Genomic DNA, 22178 nt, shown 5'->3' with positions numbered 1-22178 from the left:
GCAACTGGTGTGACTTTTAAAAAACTATATAATTAGAAACACGTAGATGATAAGGTTTGGTATTTCAAACTCTTAAGACAATGAGATAGCTATTTAATAAAATTTAAGTAAAATCATATAAAAAATATATGATTTTATTTAAGTGCTAGCCGCGCAATTGCGTGGGCCACCCAGCTAGTTTCTTGCAAACAAAAATTTCAACCGTTTGATTGAATCAACTGAAAGATTCAACACACATCAGTGTTTATAGAAAGTTTGTAAAAGTAATTTGAGTAAATTTCATAAAACTACATATACTTTACACAATCTATCATAAAACTACATATTTAAGAACTTATTTCACAAAACTACAGATTCAATGTCTTCGTTTATCACAAAACTACAGGTACTTTGCACAATATATATCATAAAACTACATATTTAAGAATTTATTTCACAAAACTACATATTTAATATCTTCATTTATCACAAAACTACAGGTTTAGTGTCTTCATTATCACAAAACTATATGTTTTAGCATTGTTAAATTTGTAGTTTTATGATAATGGAGACACTAAATTTGTAGTTTTGTGATAAATGAAAACACTAAATGTGTAGTTCTTTGATAAACGAATACACTAAATCTATAGTTTTGTCAACAAGTTCTTAAATCTGTAGTTTTGTGATAGATTGTACAAAGTACTTGTAGTTTTGTGATAAACGGAAATACTAAATCTGTAATTTTGTGAAACAAACTTTTAATTTATGATAAATTGTGCAAAATACCTGTAGTTTTGTGAAATTTCCTCAAAAAATTTAGTACTCATTTCGTTTCCCATGTATGAATCGTGTCTTCAGTTTTTTCTGTCACGTTTCGTTACAGATTAGCTAAGCGTACAGTTTGTGTCGGTAAGTACTAGTATTGGATACGTAATTTCTGCATCTACCATTGTACATCGAACAAGATTCTTAGCCTCACATCTGAACTCTGAACAAGTACTCAAGCATTGCCTTGAAACTCACTTATGCTGCATTCGGAATAAAACCTTTTTTCTGTAAATTATATATTTCCGTCGTGGCTTGACTAACGGAGGTTCTCTTTGAGTTAGAAAATGATTAATCAAAGCTGGGAGGAGAATCGCTTTATCTGAAACTCTGAAATGAATGTGACAGAGGAAGAGGTTAGTATCACTGTACAAGGCTGTGCTGTGGTGTGTGTAGCTTTGCGAGAACAAACAGAGCTGGCCCAGAGAGAGACTGAAGCAGCATCGATGGTGGATATACTCCCTCCATCCAAGAATATAGCAACCTAAGACTAATGAGACATCACATGTAATAATGTGTCGAGATATATCTCATATCTAAATACATTATACTAGATGATGTCATATCTAATTCTAGGTTACTATGTTGTGGTACGGAGGAAGTATGTATACGGAGATAGGGGACCCGGATGGGGAGAGCTTTGGCCGCCGATCCTGTGGCTTTTGCGTCCATGCAAGCCGAAAAAGGGAGCACTGAAATCGTGGCCTTTGATCGGCTTTTGCAAACAACACCAGCTGTACTGTAGGGCTCTCTGCTTTAGTACATGACGATGATGATTGATCAGATGATGCGCTAATCTATCTATCACCTGACGTCAAACTTTGCTTTCTGAGGCTGCTCTGCTTTGGTGCGGGGACGAGCCGACGGGGATTTCTCGAGGCAACGCTGCATCGGCGCAGATGTAGGTTGGATGGATCGATGCGTTGGCCGGCCCTGTTCGGAAACAAGTTGAAGAAGTAGCAACCTGTTGCCTTTTGGGCTTTGCAGGCTACTTGTTGATGCTGCTGCTGCTGCAGGCCGAGGCCCAGTACGCACCCGTATCCCGCGGAAGGTGGAGCCGAAGTTCTCGGCAGGCCGCGCGTGCAGGTTGTCCCATAAACTTTCCAACCTACCCAGGCCGAGCCGTGGGTCGACATGGGTAGATCACGCCTGGCGAAAAGTCCGCAAAAGTTGAGCCCAAATCTGCGGCGCGGCCAGCTCCAGCCGCTCGCGCGCACGGGCAGCCCAATTAGCTCTTCTCGAGCCCATGCCCATTTCCGCCCCCCAGGAGTGGGCCTATCCGCGACCTGCCAACGCTACGAAGTGAAGTGCCCACGTCGCGAATCGCTTCAGTGATTCGTTGTAGCCGCCACTACCGCTCGGAAGCAGAGGACTCTCACAAATGCTAAGCGGAACATAATCATGTGTTCGCTTAGCGGTAATTAGTTTGGGTCTCGGCTCATCTGTTAATAGTTTTAGAATGTAAAATTTTCTTGTAACATTTTTTTATCTTAATAATATTTGAATGATCTTCTTTCCTCTGGTCATCCCGATGAGAAGAAAAGAAACATGCGTCAAACTGTCTACTACCAAACTACTCATAACACACGCCGCCATGGTGCATATGGGAGGACCGTTCATGTATGATCACCAGCAAGAGCACATCATTTGGATTTTGGAACCATCGAAAAAAATTTTCTTATGCTTTCGCGAAACAAAAATTATCTTATCAACACTAACATGCTCGTTATTTTTCTCCACTTTTCCCCCTTTGTTGTTGATTTGGTCCGATTGCCTTCCTCCAATAATTCGACAGGTGTACTAGATGAGTGCCTCCCACCGCTGAGGCGCTAACGTAGTTAACCAAAAAACCTCGATTAATTCATTAGTTAATCCTTTCTCTCATGCTCTTTCACTAGCTACCTGTTGCTGCTGCTGCTGGTAACATCCCCACTACTACATACTAATAAAACCAAACCTGAATTAGTTTCTTGTCGCCCACCTCTATTATTTCAGCACTCACTCACCCATTCATGTAAGCATGCTTTGCTAGCTCTGAATTTCAGTTTGTTTAACCAATCCCTTCCTTTTCGCCAAACCAACTGATTCATTGTGCCGTATAGCATTGTGTGTGTCCGTACCTGGCTAGCAACTTAGTGCTAGCTCCTAATTTGGCAGGTCCACATGTACTTGTCATAGCTTAAGCTACTGTTGCTATTATAGTCCTTCAGAACTGAGCCTGTCTGTTAAACTCTCAATCAAACTGAAACACAATATTTACATGGAATATATGAGGCTTTACATGAGTCAATTTGGTGTTCATTTCGTAGAGGGTATATATGCAAATGTCTGTAGCATTTGAGAATATTTTTGCTGCTCATGTAAAGATATGAGATTAACTATACAGGTTAAGGCGTGAATCTGTCATTTTCGATCGTACAAGTTAACAAAATGAGACACCATTTTTGTCGCCGGCTTTTGATAACCACGCATGCAACCAACAGCGATCACAATGCAGAGATTAGAGAAAGAGAATGATAGTACTAGTGGCAGGAGCAAATCATACGCTAATTAATCTTTCAGCACGCAATGGACTGCCAACTTTGTGTTCAACACTTCAACTAACTCGATCGATCTACTACTACTTATTTAATGGTTGGTATAGTGAGCACACCATTTCGAAAACGCTTGGAAAGGGACTGAACAACTTGTTTTCAACGACAAAAAGACGGCCGACTCAGATGTCATGTTTTGAACAATGACATGTGTTTGCATATATTTAGATGATGATATGTTAGTACAGTATATGCTTACACACAATCCCTCTCCACACAGCCTACAAAAGTAACCAAAAGAAACCTAACTTTCTAACTCATCCCACTCACTGGCACATCATAATTAGTTGGAAAAAGACAACAATGATAGTAACTTTCTTCTTGTAATCAAGTTTTGATTATCAATTGCATGCATGCAAACGTTTTGTTTCTAGATGCAGCATGGCATATATACTAGACTCTGTTTATACTTTTCATGTTTGATTGTATAGTAGACTCTGTTGTATTTTTATGCTGAATTTTGTATCTGTACATGATTCCCTGCCTTGGTGAGCATGTGCAGAAGTATCTCAGTACCTGCTAATTTGAATATCAGCTAGCAGAATTTTTTTTGTTGTTTTCAGAACCAATCTTAAAGGCTAATCCAGCATGCAAACTGGAGCTTAATTTTGTGCGGTCCCTTCATGCTTTTGATCGATACAGGCTAGAGGGACATCTGAAAGCACCTTCTCATCAAAACACAATCAGTTAGTCCTCGTCAGTCGTCACCATGCTGCAATCTCCAATAGGCATGATTAATAAAGATTATTCCTTTCTACCTTGGCGAGTAGGTTCAGTTCATGACACTTGTGCTAGTACTTGAGTTCCATGGCTGCATGCCTCCAGAAATCTGTCACAATTACAGCGAAAAATGTGGTATCAAAGGGTTAACTTGCCACATTTTTTCATGAACTTGTTCTGTCAGAGCTGGAATTAGCAAGTATATACATACCAATATTCGTTTATGTGCTGCATCTGCCGGCGAAGAAGAAAAAGAAGCATCAAGAAAGGCAAAGGACGATATCGAATCTAAATGCGAAAGGCCTTTTTGTTCGTGCAAACTATTAAAGGCATCACCTTAAAAGATTCAAAAACCCAAAAACGGACAAAACTGAATCATGTTGCCTCGCTGTCAAACTGACTGTAATCCAACTCCACTAATGCTGCACGCACGCACGAGTTAGGCTGATGAATGCTTTTGTCTTCAAGTTTTTTCCATTGTGTCAGGATGTGATCACCGATAAGGAAAAGTTTACTAACGTGACAAGTTAATTCCTGAAGAAATTTCTGAATGAACCCAGAGAAGTTGTCCAGGTTCTAAACTTCAAACCATCGGTAGCAAAAAGTCGGTCACTTTTCTGCATTTTGCAAGCAAAAACTACATTTGCTTGAGTCTTGGGCTCTGGACTCTGGTTGATCAACTCCCTAACTTTTTTTTTCTCCCTTAAAACAGTGGTTGATATCATGCATGAAGAAATAGTTTCACTCTTCCAACAAAAGAATTTCACTCATGGAAGAATTGATAGCGTCAAAGATCCGAAAGGTGAAGACACATCTACTCCCAACAACTATACCACTACATCTGTACAAGTACATAGCACTAGTTGCAGACCTTGACACTTTGAGACTTGCACTAGTGCCACGGCCAGGCTCCCAGGCACAGAGAGATAAATTCACCAGCCTCGCCCGCGCCTCCTCACACACTTGCAAAGCATTTCAACTACACCAAGAGGGAAAAAACGTGCCAAGAAAACCATGGAGTTCGTCGCCAACGGCAAGGTCATCCTCTTCCTCCTCTTCGTCTCCACATCGGTGCTCATCGTCTCCCCCGCCTCGCCGCCGCGCTTCCACTACATCAACCCTCACAACTTCACCACGCCGGCGTCATCGTCGTCGTCGGCGTCGGCGTCGGCCGTTCACCGTAGCCGCAACAACAACAACCCTTCGCTCTCCTTGGTGCACCGCGACGCGATCTCCGGCGCCACGTACCCGTCGCGCCGGCACCAAGTCGTCGGCCTCGTCGCGCGCGACAATGCCCGCGTCGAGCACCTGGAGAAGCGGCTGGTGGCCTCGACGTCGCCGTACCTCCCCGAGGACCTGGTGTCGGAGGTGGTGCCCGGCGTCGACGACGGCAGCGGCGAGTACTTCGTCCGCGTCGGCGTCGGCTCGCCGCCCACGGATCAGTACCTCGTCGTGGACTCCGGCAGCGACGTCATCTGGGTGCAGTGCCGCCCCTGCGAGCAGTGCTACGCGCAGACCGACCCGCTGTTCGACCCGGCCGCCTCGTCGTCCTTCTCCGGCGTGTCGTGCGGCTCCGCCATCTGCCGGACGCTGTCGGGCACCGGGTGCGGCGGCGGCGGCGACGCGGGGAAGTGCGACTACTCGGTGACGTATGGCGACGGGTCGTACACCAAGGGGGAGCTCGCGCTCGAGACGCTCACGTTAGGCGGCACGGCGGTGCAGGGCGTCGCCATCGGCTGCGGCCACCGCAACAGCGGCCTCTTCGTCGGGGCGGCCGGGCTGCTCGGCCTCGGCTGGGGCGCCATGTCGCTCGTTGGCCAGCTCGGCGGCGCGGCGGGCGGCGTGTTCAGCTACTGCCTGGCGAGCCGCGGCGCCGGCGGCGCCGGGTCGCTCGTCCTCGGCCGGACCGAGGCCGTCCCCGTGGGCGCCGTGTGGGTGCCGCTCGTGCGCAACAACCAGGCGTCGAGCTTCTACTACGTCGGGCTGACGGGGATCGGCGTCGGCGGCGAGAGGCTGCCGCTGCAGGACAGCCTGTTCCAGCTCACCGAGGACGGCGCCGGCGGCGTGGTGATGGACACCGGCACGGCCGTGACGCGCCTCCCGCGGGAGGCGTACGCCGCGCTGCGCGGCGCGTTCGACGGCGCCATGGGCGCGCTCCCGCGCTCGCCGGCCGTGTCGCTGCTCGACACGTGCTACGACCTGAGCGGGTACGCGAGCGTGCGCGTGCCGACCGTGTCGTTCTACTTCGACCAGGGCGCCGTGCTGACGCTGCCGGCGAGGAACCTGCTGGTGGAGGTCGGCGGCGCCGTGTTCTGCCTGGCGTTCGCGCCGTCGTCGTCGGGGATCTCCATCCTGGGGAACATACAGCAGGAAGGGATCCAGATCACCGTCGACTCAGCCAACGGATACGTCGGCTTCGGACCCAATACATGCTAGAAGTATATATAAGCAGTACACTACTCGTACTCGCTATCAGGCTACCAAGTACCTATACTTTACTACTCCACATGTAGCACGTATACCCCTCGAGTGGCACACACGTGCTTGCCAAGTATGGGCACATACGGAGTATGACCGTACATATTATGTATAGATAGATACTACTCCCTCCGTTTCACAATGTAAGTCATTCTAGCATTTCCCACATTCATATTGATATTAATAAATCTAGACATATATATCTATCTAGATTCATTAACATTAATATGAATAGGGAAAATGCTAGAATCACTTACATTGTGAAACGGAGGAAGTATTGTCCAGAGAAAGTGCAGCTATTAGGCCTTTCCTGAAGTTCTGAACTTGTCAAATGGCCAAGTACTGTAATATGTACTGCAACTGTGCAATGCATGCAAGTTGGAAGAATGATGAGTTAACCATGCATGGTGAGTTGGTGACAGGTTCAGTTCTACCACTGTATCTGTATGCATGATAATACAGCCCCTGGTGCAGACAAATGTAACAAGTTTGTTAGCTTTGCTTGCGTTAGGGGTGATGTCCTGGGAACAATAATGTAGCACATCAGCTTTTGCATTTCAACCTGACCTGTTGTGGGCTTGTGGCCTGTGCAGATGTGGAGACAACGCTAGCAGCCATTTGCTGCGGGAAATGATGCACACGTAAGATCACGCTTAACATAATTTATCTGGAAACTTCAAACAGAGCAGTGTCAGGGAAAAGATTAGTAAATTAAGACCAGTGTCAGTCGCATCCACGTGAACACACGCACGACTGCACGCTCAAAGCACCTGACTGTCAGCACTCACCAGTCAACACCGGGAAGTAAGAATTCAAGGGGTTAAAGTTTACGATGGCTACAGCAGCTTTAATCTACAGGCACGTTAACTATAGTTTATTACTGCAGCGAAAGAAGAATATCACGAGATTCATTAAGTCAATCTATCTGACAGAAAATCTTAAGTCTACATCCTGCTTCACGATTGGGTGAAACCAAAAGGTCCAATTCAACCACATTGGTCGCTTTGAGCTGGAACACCACCAACAAAAAAAAAGAGGCTCACTTTGTGCAGGCTGACGCAATGACTAAAGTACAAGCGTCTCAAGAAAGTAAAAGCTCAATGTCACAGCAGGCAAAGGTTATGCTGTAGCCTTTTTGGTTCAAGAGAAAAACAGCTCGTCTCCATTTTTCCCATCTTCTCACTTTACCCTTATCTCTCATCCTGACTGCTGACACGGAGACTCGGAGTTAAGCACATCAAAGTCAGACAAGATACCAACGAAAAAGCATCCACAAAACTAAAGCATTCGACAAACTGAAATAATGCAATCCTATCTCCACTGCACTTAAACCGAAAATTTGCATTCTCGGTTCATCTACATCGCCAGTGAAAACTAGAAAAAATAAACACAAGGAAAAACTCAAAAGAATAAAGGAAAGAAAATAAGTGGAGGAATTCTCGTTACTGTTATCAACATGCATACAACAATTCAGCATCAATTGCCAATGACCTCAGTTCATGATTGCTGGAAGAGACCCTCTTGCAAGTTGTAGGATCTTACCATCAGAAGTCGGGGAATCCAGATCAGCAAACTAAGAACACCATTCATCGCATGGCATAATCTTTCACCAATGTTTGGCCTCCCGTGCTGTTGTACACAAACATAGCGTCAGAGAGGGAAAGCGAGAAATTATATAACTTTCATTCACAAACAAAACTTGTACCAAGTTAGAATATACATACAGCAGGACAGCTGCTTAAAACAAAACTTGCACCAAAGCTCAAAATGAACTAAATCAAGCTATAGTACTACACAAATGTAAATTCGAACTTGCTAGGAAACAGGGACTTCTATATCAGAATCCAACAAAATGATCCGCTAGAGGCACAAGCAGGCAATGTATGCAATTTATCATCCTTGCAAATTTCAATCGCCCATATGGGCAGCATAATTCACATCCTGACACCATGGACAAAATTCAAAACAGAGCATGCTATAAGGAATTCAGAGTGCTTGTGTAGCTTGGCTAAATCTGAATCCATGTAACTACAAGATTATAACATCTATCGAGCAACTGTGTTGAGCCGGACGACAAAATAGCAATCTCTAGTAAGAACTTACGTGCAATCTAGTTGAATATTCAGAAAACGTGGGTTTTCCTCACTCTGAGACACTTTTACAGAGCCTTCTATAATTTGGTCTTGTTTCACCTCTATAGGATCAGGGAAGTACAGAATAGTCTGCAGAACAAGAAATGACCATATTACACATTTACACCAAGAAGAGCAGGAATAGCGTAATATATTGAATAGATCAATTAAGGATAACACCATTTTCAGAAATCAGAACCTGATGCCAATGAGTTGGCTCATCCTCTGGGGCTGTGGATAGCACCACTGGATCTTCTGATCCTCGGCGCCTTTTCTTACGAATAACATCGAGTGGATTCAAATCGGAAGGAGATTTGTCTGTGGGATTTGAAGGGCCATTGAACTCCACTTCAAACCATAAACCAAAGCCATGAATGGGAGCTTCACATGGAAGATATTTTCTATCAGCAAATTAAGATAGGATATGTATGGTGTATAAACAGAAAGATGAGCAATCAAAGACCGATCAGTAGTTTCAGAACTGAATAAACATTGAAAAATGCAGCTGAGCATTGATGTTTCATATGATAAACTGTATGTGGATGAAGATTGAAGAAGATTTTATAGATTCGAGTCAAATAGCAGATTCGGCATCAGGAATAATATTATACAGGAAAAGAGACGATTCACCTAACATCATGGATGAAACTTTGTATTTAGTTGTGAAAGATTTGAGCTCCTCGGCCTTAAAAGTGTAGCAATCTATGTGTTTGACCTGTAAGTAGACATAAAGAAGTTAATAAGCCTCAACAGGTAAATATGGTTATTTATTTGAAAAGTATTATCCACAACAGTCTTGTGAAGACTCACCACAAATGGCCAGCTCAAAACATTCTCTCCACCGATTATTTCAATGGAGGGCTCCTCCGATGTAAACTTTTTGGCAAGTGGCACAAGTGCAGACACTGTAGCAGTACAAGCACGAAATCAAGTTATAGTGTGCAAAAATCAGCATCCAACATGAGATGGTGAATGTGATGCATAATGCGGCTCTAATAACAAAACAATAGTAACTTACTATTTATGCCATAGACATCAGACCAGAAATCAACACTTCCTTCATACCTCTCAGAATTTGTTATGGGTGCCATGAAGAGCTATCGAAAAGAAGGATACATAGTTAATCAGGCTTAGAACTGTTCTGCAATTTGTGCCAAGGCTTAGAACTGTTCTGTAATTTGTATGCACATGTAAGATAGGTAAGATATTGGTTGCAAAAGTAGGATTTTTTTTCTCTAGGTCTATCTTATTTTATATGCACATGCATGAGAAATAAAATGACATGTGATAATTATATACCGTAGCATGAGATGGAAGGATAAGACCACCAGGTTTAAGCCATTTATCCCTTGCAAACAGGACACTAGGCAGCATACTCTGCAGATCAGACGAAAACAGAACTAGAGAAATCAGAAGGAGATAGAACTAGGGAAGATAAGAGAATATCAAATTGTGACGCAAAAAACAACCATATAAAAGAATGAACCTCATAGAGAAGCATATAACCCATCCACTCTGATATTATCACATCAACCTTATCCTCAACTTCAACATCCTGCACTGTCAATTCAGTGTAAGTTAAAAAAATGCAGATAAAAAAAGTAAAGATGTAAAAATACTAATGTAAATATATTTTCAAACAATAATGACTCAGAGATTGTATCATGTGAAAATAGAGAAGGAAACACAAGCTTTATGCCCTGATAATCCAAACTTTGTATTCAATCTAGTAGACCCTACTTGGCAAATGCAGATAACTCTTCCAGTGAAATACTTAGGGATTGAGAGAATACATATAACCAAAAAAAACATAAATGCAGAATCTTACCTCAACGCGTCCATGAACAACGACGACCTTATCATCCAGATTATTTGCCTTTACAATTTCACGAGCCTGCGCAAAAAGGAGTACATTTATTTGCCGCAGCATACCCATAAGAGTAGTTACTTTTCAAAATAGTATGATCCGCTAGATTACTATAAATATGACACTAATATTCAATATCTGCAAAGATCAAGATCAATACACTATTTTAATATATTGTTATATACTCTCTTGTGAGTTGTGACTGGTAGTATTAACTGGTAACTGGTATTTTATAGAAGATGAGTAGGAAGCTTCACTGTCAATCTTTGTTATGGATACCACTACAAACACCTAGTTCATGAATACACTTGAGTGCTGTCATTTTGCAACCGTGTATTCTATGTCCTTATATTGTATAACTAAAAAAATGGTCCACACATAAACAACAAAAGAACAACAAACAAGATATGGAAAGAATACAATTTAATATTAGAGTATATATCCTAAAAAATAATGTTACCTGAGTTGCCATTTCACTAGCTTCCACTGCATACACCTGTAAGTCCATTTGAATACACATGGAAAAAGTTCACTGTTATAAGGCAGACAAATGGACCAGTGAAAACAGAAAAATACGTTAAGAGTGCCATATACTACAAGACTTAACATCTAGTTGAATCAGGGAAAAACACAGCTGCCATCAGTTAGTTAGCACACACAGATCCATGTCACTTTTGTTAGGACATAGAAATGATAAAATTAAAAGCTGTTTTTCTTTCACAAACAAGAACTGAGCTGGTTTTTCCTTTTGTATAGCACAACAAAATGAAGCATTGAAAAAAATCCATCTTACAACACTTATCGCTGCTCAATTTGCAAGCATGCAAAACTATACTAGTACCTCTGAATCAGCACAAAATGTACTTCTTTACACTAAAGTAGGATTCACTGGATGAGAGAGCACGGTCAAATTAGTTTTGCAAGCATGATCCAAACATTATGCTATGCATTTAAATTGGCCAATCATCTCAGCACAGGGATTTTGTAGCTTACACATTTTGCACCAGCGCGAGCACAGAACACCGAGAGTATTCCAGTTCCACACCCCACATCCATCACAACCTGCATAGCATAAAGTTTCGAAATCAATCACCGAAATTTGTAATCCAATCCCAACAGCACGCAATAATCATCCACCCCCAATTCGGCGAGCAAATTTACCTTCCCCTCGATGAACTTCTGGTGGTGCATGATGGCAGAGCGGTAAGCATCCGTCCTAACGCGATCCTGCCCAACGAAACCGAACACACGTCATCCCCACCAAATCGCGACTTCGGACTCACAACACGGGTCGGCCCAGGGGTTGTGGGGGTTTAGGGTTTGGACGGAGAGGGCGACTGAATCGGGTACGGATGTGGGCATGGCGGCTTACCTTGATCATGGCCTCGTGGATTCCGATGTGGGAGTATGACTGGAAGTAGATGCGGTCGTGCTCCGCCAGCGGAGCGTCCGCCGCCGCCGCCGCCGCATCGGAATCCCCGGTGGCTGGCGGCGAGGCGGCGGAGAGGCGAGGGCAGCGGCGCGCGAGGGGGGAGTGGCCGTTGAGGTGCGACGGCAGCATGGTGTCAGGGAGGAAGCTAGGGATCGAGGGGAGACGAGAGAGATTCAAATGGAGATTTCTGAATCAAATGCGTTCTTCTCTGCTCGCTCCGACCTCCCGTCGCTTTGCGCTTTTTTTTTTTTTTGGGGGGGGGGGGTGGGGTGTGGTTTGCAGTTCTGGATTATTATAATCCAGATTATCATGAGTAATCTAAAAGAAACAGATAACTTATTAAATTAGTTTATTATAATTTGAAGCTCAGCTTATTATAATCTGATAAGCTCATTTAGGTGAACTTTTTTTTTAGATTATTGAGTGAAAAATTACCCACCATGCCACCCCACTTCCTCTTTAGACTTGCAAACCCAATAATCTAGACTCTAATAATCTAGGAAAGAAACAACTAACCGCTTATTCTAATACAGATTATAACAATCTAGCTTATAGTAATCTGACTCAATAATCTAGATTATAATAATCACAAGCTGGAAGAAACAGGGCCTTAGCCTTTTTAGATGGGACTAAAACTTTTACTAAGTCCCTCTCACATCGGATGTTTGGACACTAATTATAAATATTAAACGTAGATTATTAATAAAACTCATCCATAATCTTGGACTAATTTGCAAGACGAATCTATTGAGCCTAATTAATCCATGATTAGCCTATGTGATGCTACAGTAAACATACACTAATTATGGATTAATTAGACTTAAAAAATTTGTCACGCGAATTAGCTCTTATTTATGTAATTAGTTTTATAAGTTGCCTATGTTTAATACTCCAAATTCATCCGATATGACAGGGACTAAAGTTTAGTCCCTGGATCCAATCACCACCTTAGGATTATTATAATCTAGATTATTAGGAGTAAGTTGAAACAAACAGATAGCTTATTGTGATAGCTTATTATAATCTATAAGCCACATTACTATAATATGATAATCCACTCTAAAGGTGTTTTTTTAGATTATTAGGTGGCTAACAGCTAACAAACAACTAATAATCCAGAGAAACAAACAGGTAACAATTTATTCTATGTCGGCTTATTATAATCCAGCTTATAGTAATCTGGCTCAATAATCTAGATTACAATAATCTTAATTGAAACAAACACAGCTTTAGTATATGCATGTCACAGGATGACACTGCGTGCATCTTGGCCGTCCAAACCGAATCGAACGGCTGCTTTACTTGGGCCCGCACGCAGGCAAAACAAATGCCTAACAGGAGGCCACGCGGCCTGAGACGGCCTCGCACCTCGCTCCAGATCGGCGTCCGCCAGCGCCGCCGCCGCGACCGAAGAGGCGCCAGGCCGCCCTGCCCTGCCGCTGCGACCGGGGGTGCGTGGAGGCGGCCGGCCGGCAGGGCTGATGGCGCGCTGATGCAGGCGGGCAGGGCCACATCCCGAGCCCGGCGGGTGGAGGAGGCCGCGGTGCTCCGACCGGTCGTCAGGAACACACTCCGCCCGCGCCGCACCTCCAATTTCGGCGGCCTCGACTCGTTGATGGGGTTCAGCGTACGAGCCCGCACCGGTCAGTCACCCACTTCGTCACCGGCGAGGGGGGACGCCGTCGCACGGCTTCGTCCAGTGGAGAACGCTGCACCGTTTCCTGTGTCCGCGAGGTGTTTGCGAAAATGCCCCCAAGGCTGTGTGGTTCTGTATTGTGAAATGCCCCTGCCCCTGCTCTGTGGTTCTGTATTGTGTGGTTCTCAGGTTCTGTATCGTGGAAATTGATTATGTAATCTTGATTTTTGTCATAAAAAAAGGTGAAACATTATTCAGCAGTTCTGATGTGCTGAACAGGGATATATGAGAACCTGGTTGCAAATGTCTAATTTGGTATATGAGTGGTTGTTGTTGCTTGCTGAGCATTGAGTTGCCTGAATCTGTGAACATTTCAGTAACTGCAAAACTGCAGATTGTATGACCTTAGAACACTGCATAATAATGCGGCAAGTTTTTACTTATAATAGGAGTATGTGAGCTCATTAATTTCAGCTGAAATTGAAATAAGTATAATTGGAGTACGAGGGCCTCCTAGCACTTGTGTCGATTTCTAAGATCGGCAATAAAATTTATAGGGTGCGCTAGATGCTAGAAAGAAATGGTGACACTTATTTATACGGGTTCAGTCCCTCAGGATAGGTAATACCCTAGTCCAGTTGTTTGGTGGATTATCTGTGTATTGAGTGTTGAGTGAAGAGAGTGCCTAACCCCCTAGGAGTGCTGCCGATCCCCTTTATTTAGGGGCAGGGTGATCGGCGGTAAGAAGGATGCGATATCCCTTGTAATCCGGGTACATGCCATCCATCAAGATACGGCGGATAGGTTTCTACCGGACGTTGCCGTGATTCATTGACTAGACACCATCGTCAATCGAGGATCCGTGTGAGCAAGCTGCCATCGTTGGACAGCTTGCCTCCAGGTTATGGAAGCCTCTGCCAATATTGATACTACGTACGGTTCTGTTTGATCCCTGGCTCACTGCGAAAGTGGGGAAAAGATGGCAGAGATTTAGAAGCGACCATGATTCCATGAATTAGAATATCTAGCAGTCAGAAATCAAGGATTGGTACCAACGACAGGGAAGACGATCTCCTTCGATGCTACTCCCTCCGTCCCAAAATGACCGAATTCTTCGGTTTTCGTGTCCAACATTTAATCGTCTGTTTTATATGAAATTTTTTTATGATTAGTATTTTCTTTATTGTTAGATGATAAAACATAAACAATACTTTATGCATGACTTATCTTTTTAATTTTTTCATATTTTTTTCAAATAAGACGAACAGTCAAACGTTAGACATGGAAACTCAGGAATTGAGTTTTTTTAGGACGGGGGAGTAGTGCCTAGTTGTGCCCAGGTCATGACGCCGATCGGCCGAGATGGACCACCACGCCGTCGTCGCTGTACCGCCGATGGATTACCTGTAGCCACCGGGCCTCGCTTCCTGGCCGAATCGCCGACGGATCGCGCTGGCATCATGGCCGAATTGCCGATGGATAGCGCCATGGACGCACGCCACCGCGTCTGTTTCGCCAGAGATGTCTCGCTTTACTGAGAAATAATCAGCGATGGTTAGTTAAATTATCCCGGGATCTCTTTGGCTGTGTAGGTTCGATCGGATATGTGATCTCTGCGTTGGTTGAATGGATGGACGGTCGACTGAAGCATGTGTACGTACTCACCGGAGTATATAATTATTTTCCTATATTATATTACTCCCTCCGTCCCATAATATAATAGATTTTGAGTTTTTACTTATATTGTTTTACCACTCGTCTTATTCAACAAATTTATGCAAATATAATAAACGAAAAGTTGTGCTTAAAGTACTTTGGATAATAAAGTAAGTCAAAAAAAATAATAATTCCAAAATTTTTTGAATAAGACGAGAGGTCAAACAATACAAACAAAAAATCAAAATCCCTTATATTATAGGACGGAGGGAGTATATATTATTACAATGTTAAATGCCTATCACTTATATTATACTCCCTTCATCAACAAAAGTTACACCTATTACTTCCTGTTACTTTTGTTACCATGACCAAGGAGAAATTAAATCATCTTGGATGTTACAAAATTAAAGAGTAAATGCAATCATGCAACCAATGAGTATTTAGATGAATCCTTGAGTTCTAATCAAATATTTAATTTATCTATTCATTTAAGTCTTAAGTGCATAAAGACTACAAATAGGAACAATTTATTTAGAAAAACTCAAATGTGAAATATGTGTAACTTTTGTGGATGGAGGGAGTATTCAAGTTTCAATCAGCAGTTCTGTATTCCTATCAAATTACTTAGCTTTATTAAATACCTCATTTCTTTTACAGCTTCTAGTTCTACATTTATGCGTTGGAACAAAGCAGTTTTTAACTTTTTATGCTTCATTCTGGAGAATTGAAAGATAATTTGAATGGAGCTAAAGTTTTTTTGGAGGATTATAATTGCTGATCATGTGAGCAAATGCACAACAAAAGGGAGATGAGGAGGAGCAGCAGAAAAGAGGGAGGCCCGTGGCGTGTGCAATGCGTTCCTGTTCGTGTGAATTGCGAGCGCAACACTAGAACTTCCTGAAGATATTCCCATGACGAACGGGCAGACTTCTTGTTCGTGTATGGACCAAATTGTTGTGCATGCACTAGAAAAGTTGCGTTGTATTATTTTGACGAAATGTTAGGTACAAAAATCAACTATCATAATAATGAGGTTTATACTCTGGGTTTGAGGTCTAACGACCAACATAGAGTTTGCCAACATGCTAAATTAACCTCTTGGGAATTTTGCAGTTGGTTTGCTCATCAGCACTAATAAGATCTTAGTTAACCATCTTAATCATGTATCACAGAAAATAAATAAAAGATAGGCATGCAAGTGTGAAAAGTTTTTTTTTTTAGGGGAAATCAGGATTTCCATTACTATGACAATGCTGAATCATCAACAACCAGGTACATCATTTGTGCCGGAATAGGAGCCAAAACAGGGGCCTCCGTCGGATCGCAGACACTACCCATAGCTGCCAGTTCATGAGCTACTCTGTTACATAGCCGAGGTACATGACTAACACTCCAGGAAATGAAATTCAGACGCAGTAAGTGTGAAAAGGTTTCTCATGATGTCGTCTCCATAGTTCCTCCTTTTACCATGAGGATGCAATTATTGCCTGAATCTATTCACCAGATGCAAATGTTATATGAATTTATTCACCAAATGAAAGCCAGTATATATGTTTTAGTAATTTTAGCAAAAAAAAAAAAGACCAAGGCATATCATTTTTCTTTCAAAGTTGCGATGTTATTTTACAAATGAGGCTACGTACCAAAACTTTTGTTAAGCAATTTCTGTGCACTTGCTTTTCATAAGCAACATAGTGAAAGTTAAAAGAACAAATGCCACCGTACGTTAGTACCGGCATATTGTTAGGGTCTGTTTAGATCCCCTCGCAAAATTTTTCACCCTCTCACACCGAATATTTGGACACATGCATTGAGTATTAAATATAAACGAAAAAAATAACTAATTACACAGATTGCGTGTAAATTGCGAGACGAATCTTTTAAGCATAATTGCTCTATGATTTAACAATGGGGTGCTACAATAAATAATTACTTATGACGGATTAATTAAGCTTAATAAATCCGTCTCGAATTTACATGCGGATTATGTAATTTATTTTGTTATTAGTCTACGTTTAATACTTCAAATGTGTGTCCATATATTCGATGTGACACGCCAAAACTTTACAACCATAGATCTAAACACCCCCTTAGTTAAACAATATAAACAATACAATAACTCTCTCCAGAAATCTCAAATCTGTCATTGTATGCTTGCAAGCCAAAAAATAGGTTATTTTGCTGTTGTGTTTTTTTTATTAACGCAATCACTAGTATCTTAATAAATGGATTCTGTAGTACTCCCTCTGTTATCAAATGAAAGGAATTTACCTTTACAAATCAAACTTTTGGAAGTTTGATTAGATCTAAAGAAAAAACAGTACTCCCTCCATTTCACAATGTAAGTCATTCTAGCATTTCATATATTCATATTGATGTTAATAAATCTAGACACATATATCTATTTAGATTCATTAACATCAATATAAATATAGGAAATGCTAGAATAACTTACCTTGTGAAACGGAGGTAGTACTATTTTCAACAACAAACAAACTATTGCAAAAGTATATTCAAAGATAATTTTAATTAAATTAATTTGATGTTGCTGCATTTCTATATAAACTTGAGTGTTTTGTTTGGTTACGTGCACGCTGACTGCCTTACTAGTTGGAAAGGGTACTACCGTAGGTGACAGAAAACATCAATATCTCAGGAATAAATTAACGAAACTAAAATAGGACATAATACACACTACCAAACCAAACGGAATACCCAGATGTCTTTTACAGCCCTAGTCCCAAAATTATTTAGACATACTACATACTCCCTCCGTCCCTAAATATTTGACACCGTTGACTTTTTTTAATATATTTAATCGTTCGTCTTATTCAAAAAATTTATGAAATATGTAAACTATATGTATACATAAAAGTATATTTAACAATGATTCAAATGATAAGAAAAGAATTAATAATTACTTAAATTTTTGAATAAGACGAATGGTCAAACATGTTTAAAAAAGTCAACGGCGTCAAATATTTAGAGATTGAGGGAGTAATAGATAAGAGAGTTGAACGCAAGATCCAAATTATTCAGAACACTCTCTCGATCTCACCGCTGCCATTAGGCACGTGAAGTTTAGACTCATACTTGATCATTCGGAGATCCCCCGTGCCGCCATTTGCAATGCCACTACTAGTATCATGGACACACGGCACGACATCGACACCAGTCAAGACAACAAAACGATTATCAACTATTTGATCATAATAGTAGCCCATGAGATGGCGAGTGTAGAAAAACCTTGCAATGCAGAACCTGCCAGAGCCCAGACTGACAAGATGAGAGTTGGATAAATCCCACCAATTCTTGGGTGGGGAAAGCTCCATCCAAGTTTTCAATAGCTCTGGCTGCTGGAAGCAGTCGTCGTCCATGGCGGAGAGGTCAGTAGCAGCCAAGTGGTTGGTCTTGGCAGAGAGGCCAAACCAGAGCTTGAGCTCGGGTACATACTTAACCTTGCCGTTGAAGGGCAAGATCCACTCACCGACATGCCTCCATGTATGCTTCACTGTGTCCATGCAGTAAGTGCCAGCCCCTTCAACCGATATGCACATCTCAGAGCCACCACTAACCACTGCGTACGAGGTGATCTTGGTGCGTATGTTGGAGAATTTGGGGTCTCGGACGAAAGGGGGTGGAGGGAGGGATTGGCAGGTGGACGAAAGGTGGCGGCGAGGGGAGGGCGTGCGGTAGACAAAGGCCTCAAACTGATCGCTGCGCGGCCCACTGCTTGTCGACTTCGGTTTAACAACAGACTCCATGATGAAGAGGCTGCCGCTGTCATTATCAACTCCGGTGCTGGGGACAAACAAGGAGAGTGGGAATCGCTTGGGCTGACAGAGGCCGGGCATGGTAACAGCGTTGCGTGTGTCTCCGTCGAAGAGAAAACAACACCCATTCTGGTCGATGCAGAGCACCTCGCGACCTCTAAGCGGGAAGCATCCAATCTCCCAGTGATGGGCCACACTTGAAGCTTGGAAGTTGAAGATGGGTCTTGGAAGTTGAATACTATCCATGCTGCTTGCGCCGGCCTCCTCCTCCTCCTTATTATTATTCTTCTGCTTCTGGATGCAGGCATCAGCCGCGATAACTTTGGACTCTGATCCGTTCCGATTCGGTGGAGTAGCGTTGAAGAAATTCTAGAGCGTGAGGTCGATGCAGCGCAGCGATTTGGATCCAGGGAAGCCGTTGTCCACGATTAGATTCAGAAACCTCCGGGAGAGGGCCATTATCGGAGTGAACTTCAAAATCAAAATAAACAACACGAAAAGCATTTGTTACCAAGAAGTAAGGATGAAATCATCAAAATCAAAATCAAAATAAACAGGAAAGATTTGTTTACCAAGGGAAGGGGAAAAAACAGGCCTACCTTAGGTCCAGGTACAGCTGCTATTGTGAGGGAATGAGTGATTCCAGCAAGGAGGAGAGCGTATAGTTGCAGGGTTGGCAAGAAGGCATCAAGTGAGCAGCCTTATATAATCATCAGAGAGAACAAGGAAAGAGAGTGGATGTAGATCTCGGGGAAAGGGCATACCTCGCCAAGCCGGAGAAGGGAAGGAGGAGCACCCAGCACCCCCAACAGAATGGCGGCAGCCGGCGGGGATGGGAGTAGGGAGATCTGCTAGGGATAGGTCTACCCGACTTGGGTAACCTAATTAAAAGATTCGTATTTTTATATCTTATATTAACTAATAACCTAATTAAAAGATTCGTATTTTTCCTTTCGTCACTTGTTTTTCGTCCGTGTAAGCGCTAATTGTCCGCATTGCTCACGATCCCCTCCACCCCTGCGCATCATACCCGATTACTCGGATCGAAAAGAATCCGAAATAAATAAAACAGTCAAGAACAAATCCCATCGCGCCCATCGTCCTGAACCCCGATCGTTGTTTGCATCCTCAGAATCAAAGAAAGGAAAACCAAGTTGTATTAACAAAATCCTCCCAAAGTTGGAATAATTGTCCCAAAGTTTCATAGCTTTAATACTACCACCACAAAGCCAAGAACAAGAACAAAAGCTTAAAAAACAAATAAAAATACCAATTAAAAAAACTAATATTTGGTCTACCTCTAGCCGCTTGAGGGTTTTCACCCTCTTCTTCAACGACTACAGCGGGCGGGTTGCTGGATCAGGCGCCCCCGAGCTCACCGCCGCCAGATCTTATAGCCACAAGATCATGCTGGATGAGAGAAAGCAGGAGGAATCGGAGAGGACGACCCAGATCTGGACGCTTTGAGCGGCGGCGGCTGCGGCAGCCTCATCTGCCTCCTCTCCTCTCCGTCTTCCCCGCGCCCTTCCGTCCCTAATCCGGTTGCCGGAGCTGCGGAGCGATGCATGGAAGCAGCGAGCGGTGCCGGTGGGGATAGAGACAACGCGGTGGAGGAAAACAGCGAGCGGCGCGGATGGGGTGGAGCCGTGGAGGCAGCGAGAGGCGCGACCAGAGACGGAGGAAGCGAGAGGCGCGGTGCTGGAGGGGAGCAGCGATGAATTGGGAGTTTTAATCCCAATTTTCTCTGTAGGGAGAAAATTGGGATTATACTATCATAAAAGAATGTTTTCGCTGAAATGCTACCGCTTCAAAGTGATTCACTGGAATGCCATCCTAAATTGAAGGTGTTCACTAAAATACCATTTTTGGTTATTTTTGTAAATAAAAATGTTTTTGCTCAATTTTATATTTTTCTGGACCAAAATACCTCTGACGCGAGCCCCACCTGTCATAGTCTCTTCCCTCTCTCTTACCACTTTTCCTCTCTCGATGACGCCGTCGGCTGGTGGGGGTGGCGTGCTGCGGGCAGTGGCCGGCGGCCGGGAGGCGGGCAGTGGCCGGTGGATCTCGCGACCGACGTAGTCCTCATCGCCGCTGAGGTAGTCCACGCCATCACTGTCCGCATCTCCGAGGTCCTGCTCGACGTCGGCTTCGCCATTGACCTCGCGCACGCGCTCGACGTGGGTCTCCTCGCCGCGGAACACCGTGCAGCTCCTTGTGGACGGGCTCGTCATCCAGGCGCCTGCCGCCCTCGGGGTAACCCATGGTCCCGGAAGCCCCCGCCGCGCGGCGGACATCCGCGATGGCGCTCTGGTAGGCCTCGGCCAGCAACAGCAACTCATCTTCCCCAACTCTCTCCACTGCTACTGTTGTCGCTGGCTGCCCCTACTCCTCAAGATGTGGCGACCAGCAGAAGCAACAACTCAGCAAGACCAGAGCAGAGCATCGCCACCGCATATTTTGAGGGAGGCCGGGGAGCTGCTCGCGTCTGGGCGTGCGGACGTGAACTACGCCGGGGTGGTGTGGCTCAAGGCGTGCGCTCTTCCTCGCCGCCGGCAACGGGGACGCCGCGCTCGTCCGGGCGCTGCTTATGAGTGCCCTTCCCCTGCCCGTGCTTCTCGAAATTCGAGGTGTTCCAAGCCGGGGATGCCGCCGTGCCACCGAGGAGCAGCTCGACGACGTGCATTAGGCCACGCTCGCCGGCCACCGGCGCCCGTCCTCGAGACAGGAAGAGGGGAAAGAGAGGGGGAGAGGGAATGACAGGTGGGGTCTACATCAAGGGTATTTTGGTCTGAGAAAATAGTAAAATTGCAAAAACATTTCTATTTACAAAAATAACCGAAAATAGTATTTTGGTGAACACGACGTGCAAATCGATGGGACCACTTGCTACTGGTGGGTGCTCGTACTATTCAATTAGAGCAGGTACAATAGCAGGCTAATGCTATTAGCCAGCTATAAATATATTTTAATGAGATATACAATGAGAGATAAGAGCAGCGGGCTACAGATCTGTAGCCAGCTACAGCACAGACTTTAAGACATACTGTGTGTATGACAGGTGGGACCATATATTAATAGTA

At 43.7% G+C, this 22178-nt stretch overlaps 3 protein-coding genes and 1 long non-coding RNA gene across 11 annotated transcripts; 1 reads left to right on the top strand and 3 right to left on the bottom strand.

Annotated features, from left to right (window-relative positions):
• Window positions 1–3934: 3934 nt before the first annotated feature.
• LOC136356096 (uncharacterized) lies at window positions 3935–4470 on the bottom strand. The gene is made up of 3 exons (XR_010740788.1): window positions 4330–4470; window positions 4157–4227; window positions 3935–4063 (listed from the first exon to the last, which is right to left on the bottom strand). It is a non-coding gene; the product is annotated as an uncharacterized lncRNA (long non-coding RNA).
• A 198-nt stretch (window positions 4471–4668) lies between these two features.
• On the top strand, window positions 4669–6800 carry LOC4337402 (protein ASPARTIC PROTEASE IN GUARD CELL 2-like). The gene has a single exon (XM_015781780.3). It carries the CDS (start codon window positions 5133–5135, stop codon window positions 6552–6554), a length of 1422 nt encoding a protein of 473 aa, XP_015637266.1. The 5' UTR covers window positions 4669–5132; the 3' UTR covers window positions 6555–6800.
• LOC9268644 (probable protein arginine N-methyltransferase 6.1) lies at window positions 6543–12202 on the bottom strand. 6 transcript variants are annotated; one of them, XR_001545688.3, is made up of 15 exons: window positions 11968–12202; window positions 11757–11822; window positions 11589–11657; window positions 11056–11091; window positions 10557–10622; window positions 10215–10283; window positions 10028–10105; window positions 9747–9825; window positions 9539–9633; window positions 9359–9443; window positions 8928–9109; window positions 8700–8818; window positions 8139–8225; window positions 7164–7270; window positions 6543–7061 (listed from the first exon to the last, which is right to left on the bottom strand). XR_001545688.3 is itself a non-coding variant. In XM_015781782.2 (14 exons), exons 1-13 carry the CDS (start codon window positions 12154–12156, stop codon window positions 8183–8185), a joined length of 1176 nt encoding a protein of 391 aa, XP_015637268.1. In that variant the 5' UTR covers window positions 12157–12202; the 3' UTR covers window positions 7485–7802; window positions 8139–8182. The 6 variants fall into 6 exon arrangements, 3 of the variants coding, with proteins under 3 accessions (XP_015637268.1, XP_015637269.1, XP_015637267.1); XR_001545687.3 differs by having other exon boundaries at window positions 7164–7263; XR_010740787.1 differs by having other exon boundaries at window positions 7164–7217.
• A 4327-nt stretch (window positions 12203–16529) lies between these two features.
• Window positions 16530–20795, bottom strand: LOC4337401 (uncharacterized). Of its 3 annotated transcripts, none has more exons than XR_010740786.1 (4): window positions 19860–20795; window positions 19695–19714; window positions 18569–19566; window positions 16530–16815 (listed from the first exon to the last, which is right to left on the bottom strand). XR_010740786.1 is itself a non-coding variant. In XM_015778857.3 (4 exons), the coding sequence occupies exon 4, from the start codon at window positions 19339–19341 to the stop codon at window positions 18358–18360; it is 984 nt and encodes a 327-aa protein (XP_015634343.1). In that variant the 5' UTR covers window positions 19342–19566; window positions 19695–19714; window positions 19860–20112; window positions 20394–20795; the 3' UTR covers window positions 17955–18357. The 3 variants fall into 3 exon arrangements, 2 of the variants coding, with proteins under 2 accessions (XP_015634343.1, XP_025880293.1); XM_015778857.3 differs by lacking the exon at window positions 16530–16815 and having other exon boundaries at window positions 17955–19566; window positions 19860–20112; window positions 20394–20795; XM_026024508.2 differs by lacking the exon at window positions 16530–16815 and having other exon boundaries at window positions 17955–19566; window positions 19695–19711.
• Window positions 20796–22178: the final 1383 nt, after the last annotated feature.

The sequence above is a fragment of the Oryza sativa genome, chromosome 4 (assembly GCF_034140825.1).
Source record: "Oryza sativa Japonica Group chromosome 4, ASM3414082v1".
Classification (NCBI taxonomy): domain Eukaryota; kingdom Viridiplantae; phylum Streptophyta; class Magnoliopsida; order Poales; family Poaceae; genus Oryza; species Oryza sativa.
Note: the sequence above shows the minus strand (reverse complement) of the source record. Positions and strands in the feature narration are given on the sequence as shown.